General features: G+C 35.9%; 1 protein-coding gene across 1 annotated transcript in view; it reads left to right on the top strand.

The window, feature by feature from the left end:
• LOC150103604 (uncharacterized) overlaps positions 1 to 23147 on the top strand; it is a 31118-nt gene extending 7971 nt beyond the window's left edge. The window contains exon 4 of the mRNA XM_090397943.1: positions 21198 to 23147. Within this exon, the coding sequence (XP_090254069.1) occupies positions 21198 to 21269 (72 nt within the window). The 3' untranslated portion in view covers positions 21270 to 23147. The remainder of the gene's footprint in view (positions 1 to 21197) is intronic.
• Positions 23148 to 23417: the final 270 nt, after the last annotated feature.

Below are 23417 nucleotides of genomic sequence, written 5' to 3'. Positions count from 1 at the left end.
TTTGAAAAGACTTTGGTTCAAATTCCGCCTAAAACGCGAAAAAGCCTTCATGGAAGCTTTTCAGCTAAAAAGTGTGTTGGTCAATCTCAAAAAGAAATGGGCGAGTTTCTCTAAAAGCAGAAGCAGCTACTTGCCGACCTCCATATTCCACTTACTCCTGTTCTATGGAAGAGCATTCCACACACTTTTATCAATGATCACGACCTCTTCGAGAAGCACATCCAAAGGTTCTTTCTTTTACCTTAAACAATTACTCACGTATGCAACTGGTATATTATACGATCTTTTGTAAACTTTAAAATAAAATACGAAAATGTTAATAATAAAATAAAGACACGAGGTGAATGAATGGAACGCTGTAAAAAGAAGAGATCATAATCAGTAATCGGTTTATTCTTACGTGCGTCACCCACCAAATGGTGACGACATAACGAGATTCCATACACGAGAGACCATAAGTCCTATAGCAAATAAATACGTTAATTTTTTTAATTAAATTACCGCAATAAATTTGATAGGATATAACAGATTAACACAATTCAATATTATTTCAGGTCTGAAATTAGAGAAAAATACAAATTTCGAAATAACAGTGCTAGTAATATGTTAAAAACGCAGATGTAGATCGTCGTGGTCGTCATCGGGTAGCATCCTCCAGCAAGAGGATTGCAGCAGATGAGCAGCTCTTCTCCATTTCTCTCTGTTTGTCGCCTCCGTCATTCTTAAACCAGTCCATTCCGCGATGTCACTGAACCACACTCTAGTTGGTCTCTTCCCCTCAACTTTCCCTTGTAATATAGTTCTTGTCAGGTGTCCCGAAGAACCTCTCCGAAGATGTCCTGGAAAATCTGGTCTTCCTTTGCATAATATTCTTGAGCAGTGTTTTTTCCATCCCAACTCTTCTTAAAAATTCTTGATTTGATATTCTCTCTGTATAGCTAATATTTTCCATCCTTCTATAACACCACATTTCCAATGCATTAATTCTTTCCTTATCTCTCTTTCTGAGTGTCCATGGCTCACTTTCATAAACTAGCAATACTCCAAACTGTTGCTTGAACTATTCCAACTCTAACACCTATTTTAATATTCTTGTTTATTAAAATTTTCTTCATTTCCATAAATGCCGATTTAGCTTTGCCTATTCTGTTTCTAATGTCAAACTCTGAAGTTCCTTTCTCTGAGATCCAGCTGCGTAAATATTGAAATCTATTCACGTCTTCTAAACTCTTTCCTTTACATTATCTTCTATTTTCCTGCCCATTATCATTATCTTGGTCTTCTTTGTGTTAATGCTTAGTCCGTACTCTTTACAAGAGTTTTTCAATTCTTTGAACAATTTGTTGTAATCCATTTTCACTTTCTGCCATCACCACTACATCATCCGCATATCTTAAGTTATTAATGATTCTTCCATTTATTTTTATTCCTTCTACATTCTCAAGTGCTTCTCTAAGCATCTTCACTATAAAGGTTAAACAATAATGATGATAACTTGCATCCTTGTCTAACTCCTCTCTCTCTCCACCGGAAATTCTCCTGTTTCCTCTCCATTTACACATACACGCTGTTTGTGCCCAATATAATCTCTTTAACATTTCCAAGTCATAAGCGTCAATATTAATATTTTCTCGAATGTCAAAAAGCCTTTTATATCTCACTGTATTAAATACCTTTTCAAAATCTAGAAATCCCCAAAACAACTTTCCATGGTTTAGTGTTTTCTCCCCAATAATTCTCAGACAAGTTATAGCTTCTCTAGTTCCTCTGTTGGTTCTGAATCCAAACTGTTCCTCATTCGTTTCTTTTTCTATTTTATTCCTAATTCTCTCTAAAATTATTTGCGCCAGAATTTTTGCTGTGTCAGTTATAAGACTTATCGTTCTAAAATTGTTACAGTCTAAAACTCCCTTTTTTTTTTTTTTTTTTTGGAATGGGGATAAAAATTGATCTTCTAAATTCCTCTGGTAATTCCTGTCCCTCATAAATTCTGTTAATAATTTGCCATAACACTTCCATACCTTTTCACCAATATTCCTTATAAGTTCTGTATACCATCTATTCCTGGGGATTTTCCTTCTTTCATCTTTTGAATTGCTAGATTCAATTCCTCCCTCATGATGTACAGCCTCTTCCCACGATGTTCTTTCATTTGAATTTCTCCTCTTTCTCTTCTTCATAAAGTTTACTTACACATTCTTCCCATCTCTGTAATATCTTCTCTTTTTCTAACAGAATTTCACCGCTCCAGTTCTTTGCATGTTTCTCTTTCCTGTCATCATATTAATGTTTTTATGAACACCTTTTATGTCAATTCTTTCTGCCTTTGTTGTTTGTATCTACTTATTTCGTCTAACCACTCTTCCTTCTTATCTCTCTTTGTATCTCCCTACTCAAATCTTTATACTGCTTTTTTTCCTCCTTTTTTTTACTGTTAACTAACTTTCTTCTTTCTGTTATTTTCCTCAAAATATTTTCCGTCATCCATGGTTTCTTTCTTTTCTCTCTTTCCTCTTCTTTTTTGGCTAAATGTAACTCTGTAGCATTTCGTTCAGAATCATCCATTTTGGACTTACATCGTCACTTTTTTGTATATTTCTCTCATTCATTTCTTCCTCTACTTTCTTTTCGAATTCATTCGCCGTACTTGGTATCTTCAGCCGTTCCACGTTTGTTCCGTTTCCCTGCAGTTGCATTTTTTAGATCTCTCATCTTACTTGACAGCAATATATGATCTGTATCACGCTCTGCTCCTGGATATGTTGTCACATCTTTAATAATGTTTCTATATCTTTTGTTTATCAAAACATAATCTATCTGATTTCTTCTACTATTTATATCCTCCCCTGGGGTTTACCATGTATAGAATCTTCTTGGATGTTTCTTAAACCAAGTATTCATAACTGCTGAATCACGTTTTCTACAGAAATCCAACAGTATATCTCCTCTTTCATTTCTCACTCCCAATCCATATAGTCCAATAATATATTCCTCTCTTCCGATTTTTGCATTCATATCGTCTTGTATTATAATTATATATCTTTTATTTCTTTACATTTCAAACTCTGTTCTATGTTCTATATCGCCATAAATCGCCATAAACTCTCTCTACCCAAGTAAGTAAATATACCTGAATAAGATGTAGACACACACCTTAAAAACTGTTAACTGATGTGGTTTCGATGAATATCAGTCCCGTGGACATTGATCCCTTCATCACTATGAATGATTCTCGGTTTAAAGGAAGAAAGTTTTGAGCACTTGGCTCTCCCTATTTAGGGCTGTGTTGAAAGACTTCAATCAGTGACCAGGGCCGCCTTTGGGCGTTTATGTTTCCATCTGTCTTTTTCATCGTAATCTGATAACTCACGAATGAGTAGGTTGGGATGGAGTGATGCTTGAGTAAAGTACTTGGTTGCTATCTGGAGGAGAAATGTAGGTATGTCTGACAGGTTTCCGTCTTCATGGAGGAAGGTGTTCCTTACAAACCACGGGGCATCGAAGATCATTCGGAGGCATTTAGTTTGGATTAGTTGTAATTTTTTGATGTTGCTAGGAGAGGTGTGGCTCCACGCTGGTGAACCATAGGACAGTATGGGTCTGATGATTGCCTTGTATATTCTTAATTTGTTTTCTGGGCAGACTTTGCTTTTACGGTTGAGTAGAGGAGAGTTGAGCAATTGCTGAGTTTGCTTTGTTGCAGGCATGAGAGATGTGAGAGTTAAAGTTGAGGCGGCTGTCTAGTTGAATACCTAAATACTTGGTGCTGGATTTCCATGGAATAGTTGTGTTGAAAAGTTTGACTTCTCCGTATTGTGATGCCTTCCTTCTTGTGAAGAGAATGGCAATACTTTTGTCAGCATTCACAGATATTCTCCATTTCCTGAGATATCTTTCCAGGTTTGCTGCTGCAGTCTGCAAGCGCTGTGTAGCTAAGTATGGCCTGAGAGATCTACTCAAAATTGCCATGTCATCCACATAGCAAGCTGTGGTGGTTGACGTCGTGATAGGAGCGTCAGCAACGAAGATGTTAAAAAGCAGTGGGGGAGAGCAACGAGCCTTGAGGAACACCTGCAGTGATTCTTTTCAAAGAGGATTTGAGTCCTCTCAACTTGACCTGAAATTTCCGGTTTTTTAGAAAGGAATCGATAAGTTTGATAAGGTGGAGCGGAACGTTGGCCATAAATAATTTATAGATGAGGCCTTTGTGCCAAACCTTGTCAAAGGCTTTTGCTACATCCAGAAAAACAGCACCTGTATGTTGTCTCCAATTGAATCCAGTAGTGATGAATTCAACCAGTCTGTGAACTTTATGTGTAGTACTATGTCCGGTTCTAAACCCAAACTGCTCCTTCGGTACTGTGTTGTTATCATTCACCACATCCTGAAGTCGATTGAGGACGATTTTTTCTGCAATTTTTCCCAAGCATGAAAGGAGACTGATGGGTCTGTAATTTTGCGGCAACTGAGGTGCTTTTCCCGGCTTATGAATGAGAACTATATCTGCTTGTTTCCATCGGGTTGGAAAATAGTTTAGTCTGAGCATTGCATGAGAGCTTTGTGCGGAGGGGCTTTGATTGTTTTGTTGTTAATTTCATCTGGGCGAGGGGCTTTTTTGTTGTTGAGCTTCCTAATGATTGAGGACCTCTTTAGGTGAAGTGGGACAGATATTTTCGCAGTTGTTAGGCTGGTGGAGCGCAGTACGGACTCGACGGTGAATTTTCTTTATGAAGACCAAATCTCCATGCGCATAATTAGGACTGCACTGAAGTTGAAGAGCTTCAGCAAGGGCTTCTGCTTTTTTCATCGTCCCTATAAACTATACCTCTTTCTCAGTGAATGGAGTGGATGTTGGAACGGTCCGTACGGATAGCCTTTGCCAACTTCCACAAGGAATTATCTTCAGTTTTCAGGGAACAAAGTTTTCTTTCCCATTGCAAATTTCTGTGATCTTTTAGTGCACAGCGAAGTAAGTTTGATGATCTGTTCAGCTCTTGGCGATCTTGAGGAGACAGCGTGTTATGAAAGCGACGCTTGATTTTATTTTTGTTTTTGATTAGAGCAAGGATTTCTTCTGGAAATTGGTTTATTTGAGCTGGAGTGGAGATAGAAGAGGCTGCAGTTAAGCTAGATTGAATTTTTCTTTCCAGGTTGTTGACTGCTGCGTCAATTTCTTCACAAGTGGAGATATTCTGCACTGAATCCATGATAGTGTTGATTGTAGCCTTGAATTTTATGAAATTAGTAAATGACTGACTGGGAATAAGTTCCGGATCCTCACCCAGTTTTAGAAGTACCGGGCTGTAGTCCGAACTGAGGTCGTTAACTACTTGCAGCTGGAATTTATGAGATGTGTTTTTGAATATGGCTATATCTAATACATCTGGCCTGCCATGTGATCCATAGTGCATTGGTTCAATCGGGCCTGCGATGATAATATTTCTCAACTTAGCAAAATTGGAAAGGATTTTTCCGTTGTAATTGGTACACCTGCAATTCCATAAGGGGTGTTTTGAGTTTAGATCACCTGCTACTATTGTTGCTTCAGTAGTGTCAAGCAACTGAGAAAGATCAGAGGATAACAGAGTTCCGCCTGGAGGGTTATAAAGAGAATATATTTTTAAGTTGCCTGCATTAATGGTGTAATTTTCTATGCCATTAATGCAGGCAACTTAAAAAAGATTAGTTGTAGGAATCTTTTTTATCTCATTATAGCGGATGTTTTTTTTGATAAAGATTGCATACCTCCACCTCTGGCATTAGGTCTGTCGTTTCTAATTAACGAGTAATTTCTTAGTTTGGAATTATCACATGGCCGCAGATGGGTCTCATTAACTAACATGATATCAATTTTGTAGTGAGTAACAAATTCATGGAGTTCTAGAATGTTGTTGCTGAGTCCATTAGCATTCCAAAATGCAACCTGTATAGAATTTATTATGATGGCCGAATTATCCATTAATCAACGAGAATATGACTTGGGTATTTTTAAGAAATCTATTTGTGTCATCCTGGTTTGGATTTGATTTGCTAAAAGCTGATAGCATTTCTCCCAAAGTGGCAGCAAGCATTGCAGCAGTTTTGGCTGCTTGGTGTGGATTCTGCCGGTTTGTTGCATGAGGAAACTAGAGGTATATGATTTATCAGGTGTAGTATTCCGCACTTTAATTTCCGATTTAAGGTGTGTGACTCGCTTCTGAGTGGGCGGGGTTACTACCCCCCCCTAGTCCTTGTCAGGTTAGATGGGTGGAGTGAACAGCCCTTGTAATTAGCTGGATGTGGGCGGCCACAATTGGCACACTTAGCAGGAGTGGTTCTTGGTTTGGCACATGTGTGCAAGGGATGATCATTTCCGCACTTCACACATTTGTATTCCGCCCTACAGAGTTTCTGCGCATGCCCATACTTTTGGCAGCAATAGCATTGACAGCTGAAGCCTTTCTTCTGAGAAGTTCGGTCTTGATGATTAAGCTGCAAACTATTTTAAGGTCGTAAATTTCTCTGTGGACTTTACTGATCTCGACCAAGACTAGAGGCATGGGGCGTTTGTCTGCTCGGTACATGCGCGATATCTTAATCGGCTCAAGGCCTTGTGATCTGAGGTCAGTAGCTATTTCTTCTGCTGGTATGGTCTCAGCCAGCCCTCTGATTACCACCTTTAAATTTTTTTCGCTTTTAGGCTGAAACGTATGATATGAGACTTTTAGTTTCATCCATAAGTCTGGTGAGCTGGCGGTAGTCCGAAATTCCTTCTGGTTGAATCTGGATTCCTTCATCTGTACTCTTGGCTGATGTAAATTTGATGTTTGCGTTCTTCATCGTCGCTGTAATAGAAGACCATTTTTCTTTTGTTCTTAAAATTACAGGTGGAATCCTCTCTTTGGGTTGTGCCCTGGAGTCAGTCTCTATTCTTTCATCAGGTTGTGCTGTTAAGTCCATTGGAGTTGTTTTTTTCCAAGGGTTGATGTATTATTTCAGGATCTGCTGCTGGCGAACCCCTCTTACGCTTCTTTCTGCTGGCAACCTGACAGTCTGTAGAGTTATCTGGGTCCACTATGGGCTGGTCGTTAACCGGTGACATAATCTCTCTAGTGTTATCCTGAGAAGTGCTGGGGAGAGGATCAGGGGATTGACAGTCCTCTATTTCAACCTCTTCTATTTGGTGGATTGCCACCTTTCCTGGCCATTTCCTTTGTAGTTGACCTCCTACATGCTTAAAGATTGCCAATAGCTGCTTGAAATCAAGTTCATCGTATGGAGAGTCCATAGTTTGGACTGAGAGAAAATAGCAATTTCCCGGGTAATCCTGTAGACTGGGAGTCTACTAGCAAATCCCGTAGACAGCTTAGAGTAAGCGTCTACCAGCAAAAAGTTAGTTTGTTATATGTGATTATTCTAAAAACGAGGAAAAAGGAGTTTCGGGAACTTACTTGGACACAGCGCAGCGACCTACCTCCCTAAAAAACCATTCAACCACCACTGGTCCTCATTGCGGATGGGACCTGCCAGCCATTAGACCTCTGCATATTTCATACAGAGGGGGAGATAGTAGGTCACGAACTGTGTTAGTTCCAGTGCAATGCGAGCTTCCATTGACACAATGACAGCATCACTACCATATCCACATCTTAAAAAAATTTCATAAAATTGTTGTAATATTATGATATTAAAGAATTAAAGGTGTATCGCATATTTTTGAAATTTTATAAAATATTTGAAACTATTTAAAAGTTTCAATTTTCAGTTTTAAGTAACATATTAAATAATACATGTTATGTAATTATGTATAACAGAAATGAATTTTTAAAGCTTACATAAGGAAACACGATCTTCACAGATCATGACTTTCGAGAAATACTAGGAAGTTCGTTTACCAATACGCGAGGTTCTAAGAATATAAGTTTTATTTGAATTCTATATAAGCTTTAGATTCTTTTAAATAATGATTTTTTCGATGTATATTAAATATTATTTATCCATAAATATGCTCAGTACATATAAAACATATATTATATACGTTAACCGTATTTAAAAGTAAATTTTAAATGAATAATTTAAAATGGAGTTACTTTGCCTAACAAATAAGGCATATGATTGGATAGAAAAACATGTGACAAGTATAACGAAAAAAGATTGGCTGTTGCATGGTATGATATGAAGAAAATAAACATACTCGTATTAGTATAAATTTAGAAACCAGGAAATATCAATCGATAACTAGGCATTATTATCTGAAACTCAAAAACCAGAAGCAATCAATAAACACTTTATCTAAGTTGTAGTAGTTCAAGAAGCTCTAAAAATAATATTATTTAAATATATGTATATATTCTTTAAAAGAAAATAACGAAAGCAGCTGTCATATTTTTTTTTAAAAACAACTTGTTCGCGACTTCCTTGGATAGCGCATCTGTACCAATAAAAACAGAAACTGACGTAACGTAGGCCAGCTGTTTTTCTGGCTTATTACAATAATTATATGGAGGTCAGTTTGTAACATGATAGTAATTTATATGCAGCTACATTTACCAAAACCAAGCCCTCAATTCCATGGAAGCCACTATGTCGCAACACGACCTTTACTTCAAGGCTAGCAACAAAGTTACATTCTCCACAGTAATCCTACTTCCTGCATTCGATGCATTTGCTGGAAGTCGTCAACAATAAAATTAAAAAAAGAAGAAGAGAAAAAAAAAAAAAAAAGATGGCGCTGCACTATTTATATTCGCCACCTTCGTTCCTTAGTTATTTCGTCATTTGCAAAACAATTTTAATTACTTCCTTGTTTTCATTTTTTTTATGTTAATCGAACTAGAGAAATGTAAAAAATATAATAGAATAAAATAAATAAATAATAATAATCCTAAAATTTTTTCTGTCTGCGTGCGGATTTATTTACAGAAAAAATCCGGTTACTACGAATAATAATAAAAAAAAATAAATAAATAAATAATAATAATAAAGGTGTTTAAAAATGCTTTTAAGTTTTCCTTTGCCATTTATTTAATGCAATTTTTAATGTATTAATTTAAAACTAACATTTTTTAATCAGTATAAAAAGAGCATTTTAGTAATATTTCACATATTGTCATTTTCGTAAATTTTATAGCCACTTATTTTTTTTAATCCTCCAATCTGTTTTCTCTATGTCTTTGATTAATCATTAATCCTTTGCATTTATAATATTGTATGCAGTTTTTGTAAGAGTTAATTTTCTATTTAAAATTCCGTATGATTACATTTAAACAAAAACCAAATTTCTTTAGTCATTTGTTTAACTATTACTTAAATAACGATGCGTCATCGTAGCACAGTTAGAACAACAAAAGACCTTAGTTCGAAACTCCTGAGGAAATGAATCTTTATATGAACTTTTTTCAATTGAAGTCGAAGTTAGCAATTCCATACGCGGCTGAAACGTTTACCGTTCATTATACCAAAAAATAAAAAAATAAATAAGATTTTGGTCTTTCTGCTATTATCCATCATCCAGGTATGCTCAAAAAAAGGTTGTTCCCTTCTAATTATTTTCTGCTTTAGATTCTCTTTCCAATTTACGTTTCTATAAGAGTTCTTTGTTTCGTTACATTTTGCGTCCATCCCATTCGTGGAATCTTTTGTCAAGGCTCGGGCTTTCCTTTTCCATATCTTATCCATTGCTTGTAGGCTTACTTTCACTTCTGTTATCCGAGATTTTATCTCCTTTTTGCACTCTAAATCGTCAGTCATTTTTCTCGCTAGGTATGTGAAGTTTGTAACCTCTTCTCACCTCATGTTCATCGACCTTTAATCATTTCTTCATCCTCTACTCTCCAAATACCATTCTTTTAGTTTTTTCAGTGCTCATTATCAAGCTATATCTAATTTAACTTCAGCACTGCTTTTCTACTTCTTCTTCATCTTCTTGAATAATTACTGGATCATCTGTAAATCTTATACCTCAAACTGAATTCTCCTCATATTTTTCTTAATTACATTCGTTGTTCTTTTCCACAGATTTTGCCTCCTCCTATCTTGTGCCTCTGGTTGTCTGAAACCATCTTCCTGTTTTTCCAATATTTTTTTTTTCAATCAGTATCAAAATTTATGATTATACAGTATACTTTCATATATACAATTAAAATATTATTTTTACGTTTTTCTATCATTACAAAGATACAGTATAAAAATAAAATTACTGACAGCTCAGTGGAAGTGGAAGTGCCGTCCATGACGCCAGATCAGCCGAAGAAAGAGAGTCGTAAGTTCAATTCTAGTCGACGACTAGAGGAACTGTAAAACTCGATGTAGCTTGGAAGTACCAAAACGCTTTACATCGATTTTTACAGAGGTCAAGTCCCATGAGAATGTTACAAAAATAACCTTGTTTGTCTCTATATGTTTTATGCTAAATATTACTGTAAATAACCCTATGGGAATTGACTGTACTTACTGCTTTAATCAAACTTTTAGAATGTAAAAAACAAAGGCAATGCTTTGCCACTGGAACTTTGTATACTAGCTATGTATAAGGCCACAAGAAAGTTGTTTACGATTTAAGTGTATGAGAAAGTTGGTTGCGAGCTCTGCGTATAAACACTCAGCAACGTTCAGACAAGTTTCTGCTGCCCAACAAGATAGGATTAAAGGAGGAGAAGAAAGAATGGGTCGGTCTTAACAGAAGATCAAGGAGTCGTGCCGAATTCTTCGATGGTTACAACCCTTGATGCAAGGTCCTGGAGAACGCGAAATAAAAGGGACTGAGCCGAACATCGAGGGGCAGTTAGTAACAGAGGCAATCGGCAGTCAGAGTCATCAGCAGTCAGAGTTATCGGATTCCGCAGTTAGAGGCAGAAGTTCCAGAAATAGGATCCAGAGGACCGGACGTTATGGCGAACCTATGCCAGAAGAGAAGAATGGGAATGACGAGAGAACAGCCGATGTAAATTCTCGAGCCAAGTGTTGGTCGGATGTCCTTTTGCCACGGGAGGTCAACCGAAGCCAAAAGCCACAGAGCGATCTTCAAGCCCATATGCTGAAACCTCTTACTTGAGCTTTTCGCGTACCGGAAAAATTGCAGTCCCAAGTTCGTCAAAATCCCGACGAATCGCCCCCTGAAGCAAGACTCTCCAGACGGAAGTCTAAAGCCCGAGATGAAAGGAAAAGCATAGGGACTTGAGTGCAGGACCTTTGGATGAGTGTGCGACACAGAGCCTCTGTAAGTTTGTTCCATCTTTTAGTGTAGATTCCTTTTGTAATCCAGGAGATACATTATAGATGGACTGATAAGAAATAGTAATAAGACGTATCTATAAGACAGTCCTCTGATTTGTTATTAATTGAAATGTAACTTGGGAGCTAACTTGGCATAGCTAGCTAACCTCTTTGTGAGTAAATTAGAGTTTCAATAATTTCATTTAATAAGCAGAGAGGTAATTGAGTAAATATATTGTATAGTCATTTAATATTGAAAAGGGAAAGTTTGTTTCTTTATGCTAAAAGCCTAGCGGATAGGTAGAGAGAGTAACTTCCCTATCGTTTAATTAATGTACTTTGTTGTTAATGTAAATAAACGTGTTTTAATTATATGTCAATTGAGTGGCGCCTAATCTTTTATTTTACAGATAGATAGATGGATGGATGGATAGTGGATAGAGAGAGAGAGAGAGAGAGAGAGAGAGAGAGATCTACTGGACTTTTTACTGAGTTTTATGTCGATATAGAAATACTGGTGGTGCAGTCTTAACAAATAAATTTTCCAGTGTTCATAAGCATATGACCAGTAAATACGAAAGGTGGATAAGCATAGTATGCAATAGAATAAGTAAGTAAGGTTACGAAAGCAAAAGCACACTGCTATAAAGAATAAAGAAGTTATTACAATAATGCATTAGATGTAAATTATTACAGAACTTTTACGAAGCCTTTTTTCTACCAGCCCCCGAGATAGACGATCTCTAGCACGGGTAATCGGGGAGGTTTTTCTCCTGAAAACCTGGGTTTCTCCTCCCGTAAACTCAAGAAAATCGACCCTAGAACCTACACTATTTTCCGACAGTAAACATAGTGTGTTAGAATTAGGGACCACAAAATGGTGACACTTGAGAGTTGCCTCTCTTCACCAGACGCCATGTATAATTATTGATAGTTTTGGGCCCACTATCTCTGATTGGTTATCGGTAGAGATTGAACTGTCCCCTCAGTGTCCAAAATTTAGATAGGACGAAAACGCCTACTCCCCATCCAGGAACAAAAGGAATCAGCTCATTTTTTATGATATTTTTTAATAATAATACACACTTTATTATTATTATTATTATTATTATTATTTTATTATTATTATTATGTGATACCTCCAGGGAGTCCAAAGACTCATCGAGGGAGGGCACCTGCTCCACAGTTCTCCGTCTCCAACACCTACAACTTATCTCAACTAAATGACATGCATATACCCTGTACAGTTTAGACAACAATATTAAATTTTATTGAATGTTGTTCCGTACAATTTTAAATAATATCCATATAATTTGTATAATATGTAATTGTATAAAATAATCATTCGTGTATTATTATTAATAATAGCAATAATAATTTGCAATTATATAATTTATAGGTACCGAAGATAAATAATATTATTACATGTTGCAGTTCGCATTTTTTTTTCAAAGTTTAAGAAAGTGTAATACATAGTAATATTCATATATTACATAATGATATTATTACATTGCATTTAGTAATTTTAATACTAGTATTAATTTAATTATGTTTTTTGCAATAAATCGTGTTTTTTTTTGTTCATTTCAAATAAGGTTTATAAAAGATTATGAACTTTATTTGAGGAATTAAGAATATTTTTGTGTGTGTGTGTGTGTGTGTGTGTGTGTGTGTGTGTGTGTGTGTGTGTGTGTGTGTGTGTGTGTGTGTGTGTGTGTGTGTGTGTGTGTGTGTGTGTGTGTGTGTGTGTGTGTGTGTGTGTGTGTGTCATATGCATAGGATAACCCAAAGGAATGGAAATAATACACAGAGCCCTTCAAAAAAATGTATACACTTTAGCAAAAAAAAACCGTGTATAAAATTAATACAGACATCAAGGGATGAATACAAGTTACCTTTGACTTCAATTACGAGGTACTCAAAGTGGCTGCCGTTAACGTCCAGACACTTATTATTACGGCGAACTACTGCTTGGGCAACGCTGGCCAAAATGTGCACTGGGATTGCTGCGCACGCCGTTTCAATTTCTTTCAGAAGGGCCACCAGTGTAGCTGGTTTTCTACGATACACTATATCCTTTAGAGTCCCCATAGGTAGAAGACCAAAGGTGTTATAAGAATGTGGGGACCTCAACTGCACCTCTTAGTCCTATCCATTGTTTCTGCAAACTCTCATAGAGGTAAGCTCTCGAGTCTCAATGGTAGTGTGGTGGTGGTGGTGTGCCATCTGGTTGGAAGGGAAATTGATCATTCCCATAAAGTGCATGAATGCAAGTAAAATAGATGCAAATATCATGTCTAGGTCGACCAGTAAGAGTACCTTCAAGAATGATCCTATTAAACCCCCTAGATGACAATCCACACCAGACATTGAGCCCTGGTAAATTTACTGACTTGTCCACATGAACGCTCGGATTTTCTTGAGTAAACACAAACGAATACGTGCAATTATCAGGCTTAGAGATTGTGTTGCAAACTCACGCCTTCATAGTCGATGAACTTCACCAACATTCTCAAATTTGAAATGCCACTTTAAAATGCTCTTTGCATTCCTTGAATGACAATCGTGCCTCGGCCATTTTGTTTGACTGTTCTACCGATCACGTGTTGATGCTAGTATTCATGTGAGTAACGACATCTTTTGAGAGAACATCATACTACACATCGCTAACATAATTCGATCCAACTTCGAAAAACGTCCACAGATGATATCTGTTAAAGCGTGTATGCATTTTTTGACAGACTGTATTTATGAAAATGAGTTGGGTGCTAATATTTAGCAGTAAATGGATGGAGGCTGAGTAATCCCACTGACTTTGAAGCTAAGGTCTTGCATTTAAAATTCAAGACTTTAGTGCGATTAACGATTACCTATTTTGAGACACGTATGGAAACCTTTGCAGTACTAAGCATGCTGTAAAACAATTTCGACAGTTTGTGTTTTCATGTTTTGTAATTGCTCAGATGATTTACATTATATGAGAAGTTGTTGAGTAGTGTGGGTATAAGATGGTCCCTCCTGGCCCCTCCATACAAATTAATATAGCGTCTAGTTGTGTAGAGAGTTGTGTTTGGTCTGTGGTTATGCGATATATTTCTTTGTTATTATGGTAAGCGTTATTGAAATGGTGCCATAGTAATAGTACGTAGTGTCTTAGATTATTTATACTCAGGATTCTGTGTTGTGTTTTTAGGGGTTCGGTTATTTCGTGGTGTGTATTGGGTCTCCAAAACACCGTTGAAACGATTCTTCGATGAAGTTTTTCTAAATTTGATAAGTAACTGTTTGCTAGTTTGCATAGACAGTTATGCCGTACCTTAATATTGCTTCATAAATTCCATGATGCATGAGTTTTGTTACTTTGGTCGGCATTATATCTTTGTCCCTCCTGGGGACAAAGATATGATGTTTGCAGCAATACTGCATAGTTTGTTATGAAAGTATTCCATGTGTTTATCCCATTTAAAGTGATTGTCAATGTATAAACCAAAGTATTTAGTGTGTGTTACGGTTGTGATTTAGGAAAAGTGGCAGCTTTCATGATTAATGCAATAGCAATAATAATAATAAAAGCAACAATCTTAAACTTCAAGCCAAAAAGTCTGGACATCTCGATATTATTAATAATTCACGAAAGTATGATGTTTATTATTAGAAATAATACAAAACCGCGTTTTGGAAGCAGTGAAGATGGAAAAGTTTTTAACATTCTATTGTAGAATGACAAGGAGATCAGTGTTTAAGGCATAAGTGGTGGAAGATCTCAGCGCTTGGAATGTATCATCAATACAAGGTTTGCAATGTGAGGATGATTGGCATTTTAGTTTTCATCGTTAACGAATATTTCTCAAGGATTTTCCAACGTCAGTGATGGTATTCTCTTGATTTTCAGCTGCAACTATTCAGAGTCGTCTATTAATTACAAAAGCAACAACTTTATTTGTGATGAACAATAAATTTATTTCTATAAAAATAAATAATTAATAAATTAGCTAATGCATTTTATTTCCTCAAGGAATTAGGGGGGATAAAAGTCCTCCACCCTTAGCCAATCACAGAATAGCCCAGCTGAGACTATTGGCGATTTTGATTGGCATCCTGGGAGAAGAGTACTGCAGACAAATGGCACCACCGTATATAATTGTCTGAAATCATGAGTTGTGTAGTCCATTTTGTTGAGTTTGCAGATTGAAAAAACCCGAGTTTCCGGTGGAAAACGTCCACATGTACATGTAAGAAATCGACTAACTCGGGAACCAATCTAATAAAGGCTTTAAAATGTTTCTTTATTTGGCGACTAGACTCGAACTTCGAATGATTTCATTTTGGATGGCCTAGTGCTATGGATGCAAACATCATTTCCACAAAGATACACATCCCTTTTATAATGTATATTTATTATATAAATCCATTTAAAACTAAAGTATTATTATTATTACCAGCAGTAATGGTAGAAGTAGTATCTGAGATCTCCAGGGAGTCAAGAACTCAATGACAGAGGTTGATAGATGCACTCACCACGTCAACTGCAAACTGTTCCACTCACTCACTACTCCGCAAGAGAAAAATCTAGCTTGTAATCCTTCTTAACAGCGAACAAAATTAACTTCCATGTTAAGAATAAAGTCACAGTGCATGCAAACATTTCTTCTGTTGAGAACGTTAAGAATGCAAAAGGAATTTAATTTTGTACACCATAAATGATAGCATGGCCATTCCAGTGCTCAACACAGACAGCGAAATCACAATAACGACAGGAAATTTAACATTTTTGAAATCCCAGACATTGCAAGCGACTGGGATTTGGGATTTGAGATTTTCAAAAATATTAAATTTTGAAATTTTAATGAAGCTCTGGATGGTTCTGTATAACTAATAAAGACAGGCGAAGCATGCAAATTTTTTTTTTTTCAGCTCTGCTAAATTTCACCATCTCAAAAGCATATCCAGGATTACTCGATCTATAAGCATTATGTATTTATGAGATTAATTAATGATGCTAACAAAAAAATAATGAGCGGTGAAGGGAGTTAAAACTGGTTGAGCTTCAGTTAAAAAAATAAATAAATAGTGTGGAATGATGATTATAAATGGAAGTATCCTTTGTCGAGGAGATGGAAACAGCATCATCTACATTTCTGATACGCGTGAAATTTTTGAGGTTTTTGTCTCCGACACATCTAATTGGGCTCGATTTACTTGTAAGAATTGTTTATATGGAAGTCTGATGGATACGAAACGTGGAGAACAATAATAAATGCCCTGTCTCCTAAAAAAAAACTCTCGAAACCTATGTGTTTCGTTTTGGGGTTTTCTTTTTTTCACGAAACTCTAAAATACAAGTAAATAGCGTTTAATCGGGACTAATAAATAAATAATTTAATTAATAAAGACGAAAAACGCTCCGTCCACGTCTGCGTCGCCATTTCACAGTCTCTTTGTTCGCGGTAAAGTTACAGTGAACCCAGAATCTGAGAGAGAATTGCCAGATTCAGATATTGAATCTGTAATTGAACTGTCGTGTGATACGGCACTCAAACACATCTTCAACACAATACCCCTGATGGATTTTTGGCTGTCTTTCCGTCAGGAGTACCCAGTTTTAGCAGAAAAAGCGATAAAATTTCTAATGCCTTTTGTCACAACCAAGAAGTGTGAGACAGGCTTTTCAACACTGATTTTTCTAAAAAATAAATATAGAAACCGATTGGAAGTCGAACCGGATTTAAGAATAATGTTATCATCTTTCTTCCAAACCTGGAGTTTCTTACGTTAACAAACAACAGCATCACACTTCTCATTAATAAATTACTTGACTTTAGTTTAATTTCTTTATATTTTTGTAAGAGTAAATGCTTCTTTATTATAACAATAAAAATAAATGAAAACTCTATGAACATTCAAATCTGTTTATTTTACCTATTGGCCATAAAAATTTTAGTGTGTCACGAAGATGAAGGATTAAAATAACCCGGCCACGGGAAAAAAAGTAAGTTTGGGAAACCTTGGTATAGAAGATTATGACAGGGTGTGCAAGGCGTTGTCTCCAATCGGTTCTCCAAGGATCGATCCAATTTTTCGCCTGCAACATCACTGGCACAGTTGGGATATATTTTTCAGGAGGAATGGTTCCGAATTCCATTATCTTATGTACATAACTTGTATCAGTCTATTCCATGTCGAATTCAAGGGGCTTTAACAGCCCCAGGTGGGCCTACAGCTTATTAATAAAAATTCTCCAAAAACATTGTAGGTATTTCAATTATTTTGATAAATCCCAGTGTTTTGCGATATTTTGTCTCTGACACATTTAAATTGGATCTTTTTACCCGTAATATTTGTATTATATGAAAGTGTAAAGTTCTGAGGGATACAAAACGTGTAGAACAACAACCATATTTTGAAATACTTAGAATAGTCATTCGCGACGAGGAGATTAAAAGGTATTTCAAGTTGATATTTTTTTGATGATATAATTTTTTGCTGGATCTGTGGATATACTTTTATTTTGATGTGAGATAGTTAAAGATGCCAAATAATTTCCTACTGATGACTTGTTATTATGAACGTAAATTCTGTAGGCAGCTCTGCTATTAAAAAACAAAAAGCAGGAATTTAAAGAAAAGATAAATAGTTGGTGGTATTTGAAGAATGATCAATATGTATTCAACAAGGGAAGGCGATAAGCATATTTTTAACAACAACAAAAAAAAAAGATAAAGAGCTGGCTCTAACTCAAGCACTTACTGACATGAGATATCCGATCAGAAAGAGCATATGCACAAAGTCGCATTTGAGACGAAGAGTCAAGAGTGTAATTGAGCAAAGTGAGATGAATGATGACTGGAGAAGCAGATATTTCAATTTCTATTAAGAAAAACTAGTCGTATATTCGCAGGTTGGTTGTTAGATATGGATGTAAACAGCTCTAATTAACTTTTTGGAAGTTGAGGATAAGTCATTTCTCTCCCTAGTCATCACTGACAGTTAGGTTTATGGTTATCGATGATTTTGAAGACTTCACAATGAAATAATAATTGGTTGGTTGAGTATGTTGCAAGAGTTGTGCTCAATTTAGTTACCAGCATTTCTGTTTAAATAAAAAGATATTTATTTAGTTTTCTTTCTTCTCTGCACGCATGTATGTTTTATCCTATATTTTGGCAAGGTTACTTTAATGTCGATATGGTTGGGAAACCGTGTCGACATTTGTCAGCACGATTCCCCAACCACTGTAGCTGTGGGATAACTTTATTTTTAGAGGGAAAGTGGATGCTCTGTTTAAGGACACGTGTTTTTTCTCTCCTTTTAAAAAAAAAAAGTGCTGCTGAGCGAATGGTTTTATGAGGGATGTTACGGAAATCGTTTTCTGTTTTACCACTTGCCTGTGATAATATTGCAAATTAATATGTTGTAATTGTTTTCACATTTCAAATATCTTATAAAGAAATCCTCACTTGTTGTTTTCCAACCTGTCCGAACTCTAGATTTTTCACTGTTCATTGGTAAACATTCATCTTCTTAGCAAGGAATTAATTTAACTGCTCATTTATCCTTCAAAGAATCGATACTCTGGGTGTGGGGGGGTCAGAATCGATAATGAAAACTGATTAATTATGCATATATGAATAGGGGCAAAACGATAACTGTAATTGAACTCTTAAGATAATAATAAATAATTAAAAAGATAAAATAAACTATATGTGATACAACACGGGTCCCTCAAGGAGCAATATTATCACCAACTCTGTTCAACGAATACATAAACAGCATTCACAACTTGGCCACACAATCAAATATATCAGTACGCAGAGGATGCTGCATTACTAACGGTCCACATGAATATTAACAATGCTCTCCCCAACGCACATGATTTAAACAAAATAATCATCCACTTCTACCACAGCAAATTATAGTAGATAACACTAAAACGCAAATGCTAATTATAAACAACCTAAGAAGCATGTACCTAATATCACTGACGATATACAGTCATCTACCACTGCCTTAACCATGACATGTTTAATACCTCGGTCTTTATATAAATAGCCACTTTAAATAAACTAATATGAAATAAAAATAAATAAAAACTCATAAATCACATAATTTTGAAAGAATATTCAGGTACGATATAACTTTCTATGCCAATATAACGAAGCCTATGTAGCTCAGTGGAAGTGGCGTGTGCCATCCACGGTGCTAGACCGCCAGAAGGAAAAGCATCGCAAATTCTATTCTAGTCGCAGACTAGAGAACTTTTACTAAGCCGTTTTCCACCGGTTCCCAGTTAGTCGATCTCTGGAACTGATAAGCAGAGTTTTTAACTCGGGTTTTTCGTCCCATAAACTTAAGAAATTAGACCATAGAAATCAAACTGGCTGCATCACGTCACTGGTGCTTTGTATAATTAGTGATAGTCCTGGGCCAGCTATCTCTGATTGGCTACCGGTGGAGACTGGACCTCCCCCTCAGTCTCCAAAATTTAGATAGTGCTAAAGCGGCAAGGTGCCTACTCCCTATAATAAAAGGTTAGCTGATTTTTTGCAAATAGCTAAAAGTTACCAATTAAATTTAGAAAAAACTACTCGAAAAATAGTTAATGCTGTGCATTCGAGGCTTAATCCTCTATGGCAAAACACAAAATCCTAGCATAAAAAGATGTAAGCTGCTATTTACTATTACTGAGATTTTATTTCAATAATACTTACTCTAACAACAGAAACGTATTGCATAACACGAATGACCATATCCCCATACACAACTAGGAAGAATAACAACTTATAGGGTGTAGCTCTAAGCAAGCATCTCATACTGAAACTACTTAGCAATTTTCCACATAGTCGAAAACCTCTAAACAATTCTAGAATATTAAAACATTAGTAATTTTACAACACTTTCACATATTGACCGCTGAATTATAAATCTTTATGCAGGTGTATGTCACTTATGCAGCATATATGCCAAATATTTGGTGACATGCATCACCACGTGTTCTAGGCAACTAGAACTGATCAGTGATTGGCAGGTGTTCATCACAATAAGAAAAACAAAGGATCTTTCGAAGTTCGATAAAGCGTATATTGTGGGTGCCCGTCTGGCTGAAGCCATGATTTTGAAAACAGCACAGCTGACTGGCTTCTCAAAAGGTAAGATATCGCGGGTGTTTAATCAGTGGAAAAATAACCCATTTTGCTTGTCTAAAAGTCGTAACTGTGGTCCAAGGACAGTCTGTCTGGAATGAGTTTGCCGGCGTGAGAAGGCCCGCATGGACAAACAGAACTTTCTTGTGCAGTAATTGAGCAAAGCATTTAATGAAGGCACATCATCAAACTATGCACAGGGAATTTGAAGAGGATCAGTATTGTCATTAGAAAGTTTGCACGGAAACCTATGATTTCTGCGAACTGGAAAGTTTGTGTACAGTGCTGTACCGTAGTGACTGGACACTGGAAAAAAACTAATTCAAGAAAATTGACTATAGAACCCACACTATTTCTGACAATAAATGTAGTATTAGGATTAGGAACCACGAGATGGCAACACTTGTTAGTCGGCTCTTCATCAAATGCCATTTTTAATTAGTGATAGTATTGTGCCACCTATCTCTAATTTGCTACTGGTGGAGATTGAAACTACCCCTGTCAGTCTAGAAAAGTTAGGTAAGGCTAAATCGTCCTTTCATGCTCCCTACAGGAGAATAGGCAAGCAGTTCTGTGAGAAGTTTTCGGTATTGAGACCACATTGTAATATAAATAAGGAGTTTATTAAAAAATAAGCGATTAAAACCCGACAAGTTTCGTGCGTCGTAAGACTTACATCATCATTACTTAAATTATTATGTTAATTACTAATAATCAGTAGTGAATCACTTAGAATAAAATGTAGTTGTGTTGTAAATTTTTTACAGTGTATGTATGTAATTTTTGAAAGATAATAAATTGTTAAAAATATTATATCATTATTATTATTATATTTAACCTAATAGAGTTTATTTTTCTTTTCAGGTTCTTGGCTTGATTAACTCACTGGTTTATGGTGGTGGCGCTATAACCTGCTATAAAACCTATAAACAATAGTACTACTGTCGGTTTCCATAGTTACCATTGCAGGTGTTATGCTGATTAATAACTATGTGAAGCTTTAAGTGTTTTATGATGGCGCTACTGTTGACTAACTACGTTTTTGTTGTTGTTTCAAGTCTTAAACTGCAATTATTAATATTTTCACTCATAGAAGTATGTTTCAGTGCGGTGTCAGTTATTGTTTTCAGTATTTGTGTAATTTTTTGTCGTTTTTTTTAGATTCTTTGAATAAAAACACATTTATTATATTTATTTCTAGAATAAGAATTAATTTTACACATTTTTAGAATTTTTAGAATTTATATGTGAAAAGAGAATCATCATGATACATTTTATGAATATGAGTTTCGTATATTAAAAAAAAACCTTGAAATTACATATAGGTCGGTAGTTTGTTTCAAACAGTTTTTCGAGTGTCTGGAAGTTTTGTTATGGTTTGCTATATAAACTGATATCATCTGGTGTACCAATCGGAATCATTCATCTTATAAAGGCATACCTCTACGATAGGCACATACAAATCAGGATATGTGGGATAGTCTCGACACAAAAACACATCTTGGCTGGAGTTCCACAAGGATCCTTTAGCACCAATCCTATTCTCCTTATACTTGTATGATATACCGCACAACCCATTATCTTCATTAAAGCTCTGTACGCAGATGATACAGCGATATTGGCCAGATCTTTAAAGCTGCACCTAGCCATCAAGAAACTGCAAGAAACCCTACTGCTAATCGAACAATATTTCACCAAATGGCGACTCCAAGTGAATCCCCTGAAGAGCGTAGCCGTCCTATTCTCTAGAAGATCAGTGCTTCCTAAAGAAGATATCCTCCTTTTCAACATTAAAATCCCGTGGAAAACTGAGATCAAATATCTTAGAGTAATATTAGACAGAAAACTGACATTCAGCTCCCATATCAAGACTCTCTATGCAACCACATCAAAAACCATAGCCCAGCTCTACCAACTAATTAACAGAAACAGTAAGCTGAGCACCAGAATCAAATTTCTCATATACAAACTGATGGCTCATCCAATACTCATCTATGCTTCACCGGCCTGGAGTCATACTTCAAATACTAATATTCTCAAATTACAACGTATCCAGAATAAATGTCTCAGAATGATCCTGGGCGCTCCATGGTTCATCCGAACTGTCCAGCTGCAACAGGACACAGATATCCCCCTATATATACACTTTCATGCAGACTATAGCATTCAAATTGTTCTCAAAAGCATCTGTGCACCCTAACAAACTGATCCAACTGGCTGCAGATTATGACGCAATGGATTATTTTAAACATGAAAGACCTAAAGCCATCCTAAACTTTAACACTGAGGACTAATCTCCTAGCCCACTCAGGGCGAGCAATTAGCTCATTAACTTTCCCCACTCATAGTTTCTCTCAAGATAGCGGGGAATATGAAAAGCTTTTGCTTCACCCCCTTATGTCAGTAATCCTTATGTCATGGATAAATAAAAACATAAAGAAACCACACAGAAAATACTTTCACCGACATAATTTCTCATGAAAAAAAATTATTTTAATAAATTACAAATTCATTTCATAGAGACATGAACCTCAACACACAAGTTTTCAGAATTTACTTTATAACTCTGGTGTTCTTCTGCAAGCATTATAAAATATTTTGAATAAATTAACTGAACTATTTTAATCATATGTCCGTTAACAGACGAATATAATGTAGAGAATGAAATTTTGTTCATATATTATCGAAGTATGTTTATTGATTTTAGCATTTGTGTATTGATGGACATTTTGTAAATACATTTGAAGTGATTGTGCTTTAAGCTAACAAGATCTATATAAGTTATGTTTAGATCAATAAAATAATGAAATTGCATTACAGCATGTTTTCTTGTTTCAAAAAATGAAACATATTTCAAATTTTTCGATGATTACCGCACTCTGTAATGAGAATATGAGTTTAAAATGCTTTCAACATTTTAAACTTATATTCTCTCTACAGTGTGCGTCACGTACTCCTAAACAGATACTGTTGGTCATTTAAAAAATATATATATATATAAAAATTGTAACAAATTGAAGTGGATGTAAGACAATTAAGGCTTATATCCACTTGAATTATTTATACTAGAACTCTGGTATTTAA

This window comes from Typopeltis vanoorti, chromosome 9, assembly GCF_054136105.1.
Source record: "Typopeltis vanoorti isolate ZY-2024b chromosome 9, IOZ_Tvanoo_1.0, whole genome shotgun sequence".
In the NCBI taxonomy this organism is placed as follows: domain Eukaryota; kingdom Metazoa; phylum Arthropoda; class Arachnida; order Uropygi; family Thelyphonidae; genus Typopeltis; species Typopeltis vanoorti.
Note: the sequence above shows the minus strand (reverse complement) of the source record. Positions and strands in the feature narration are given on the sequence as shown.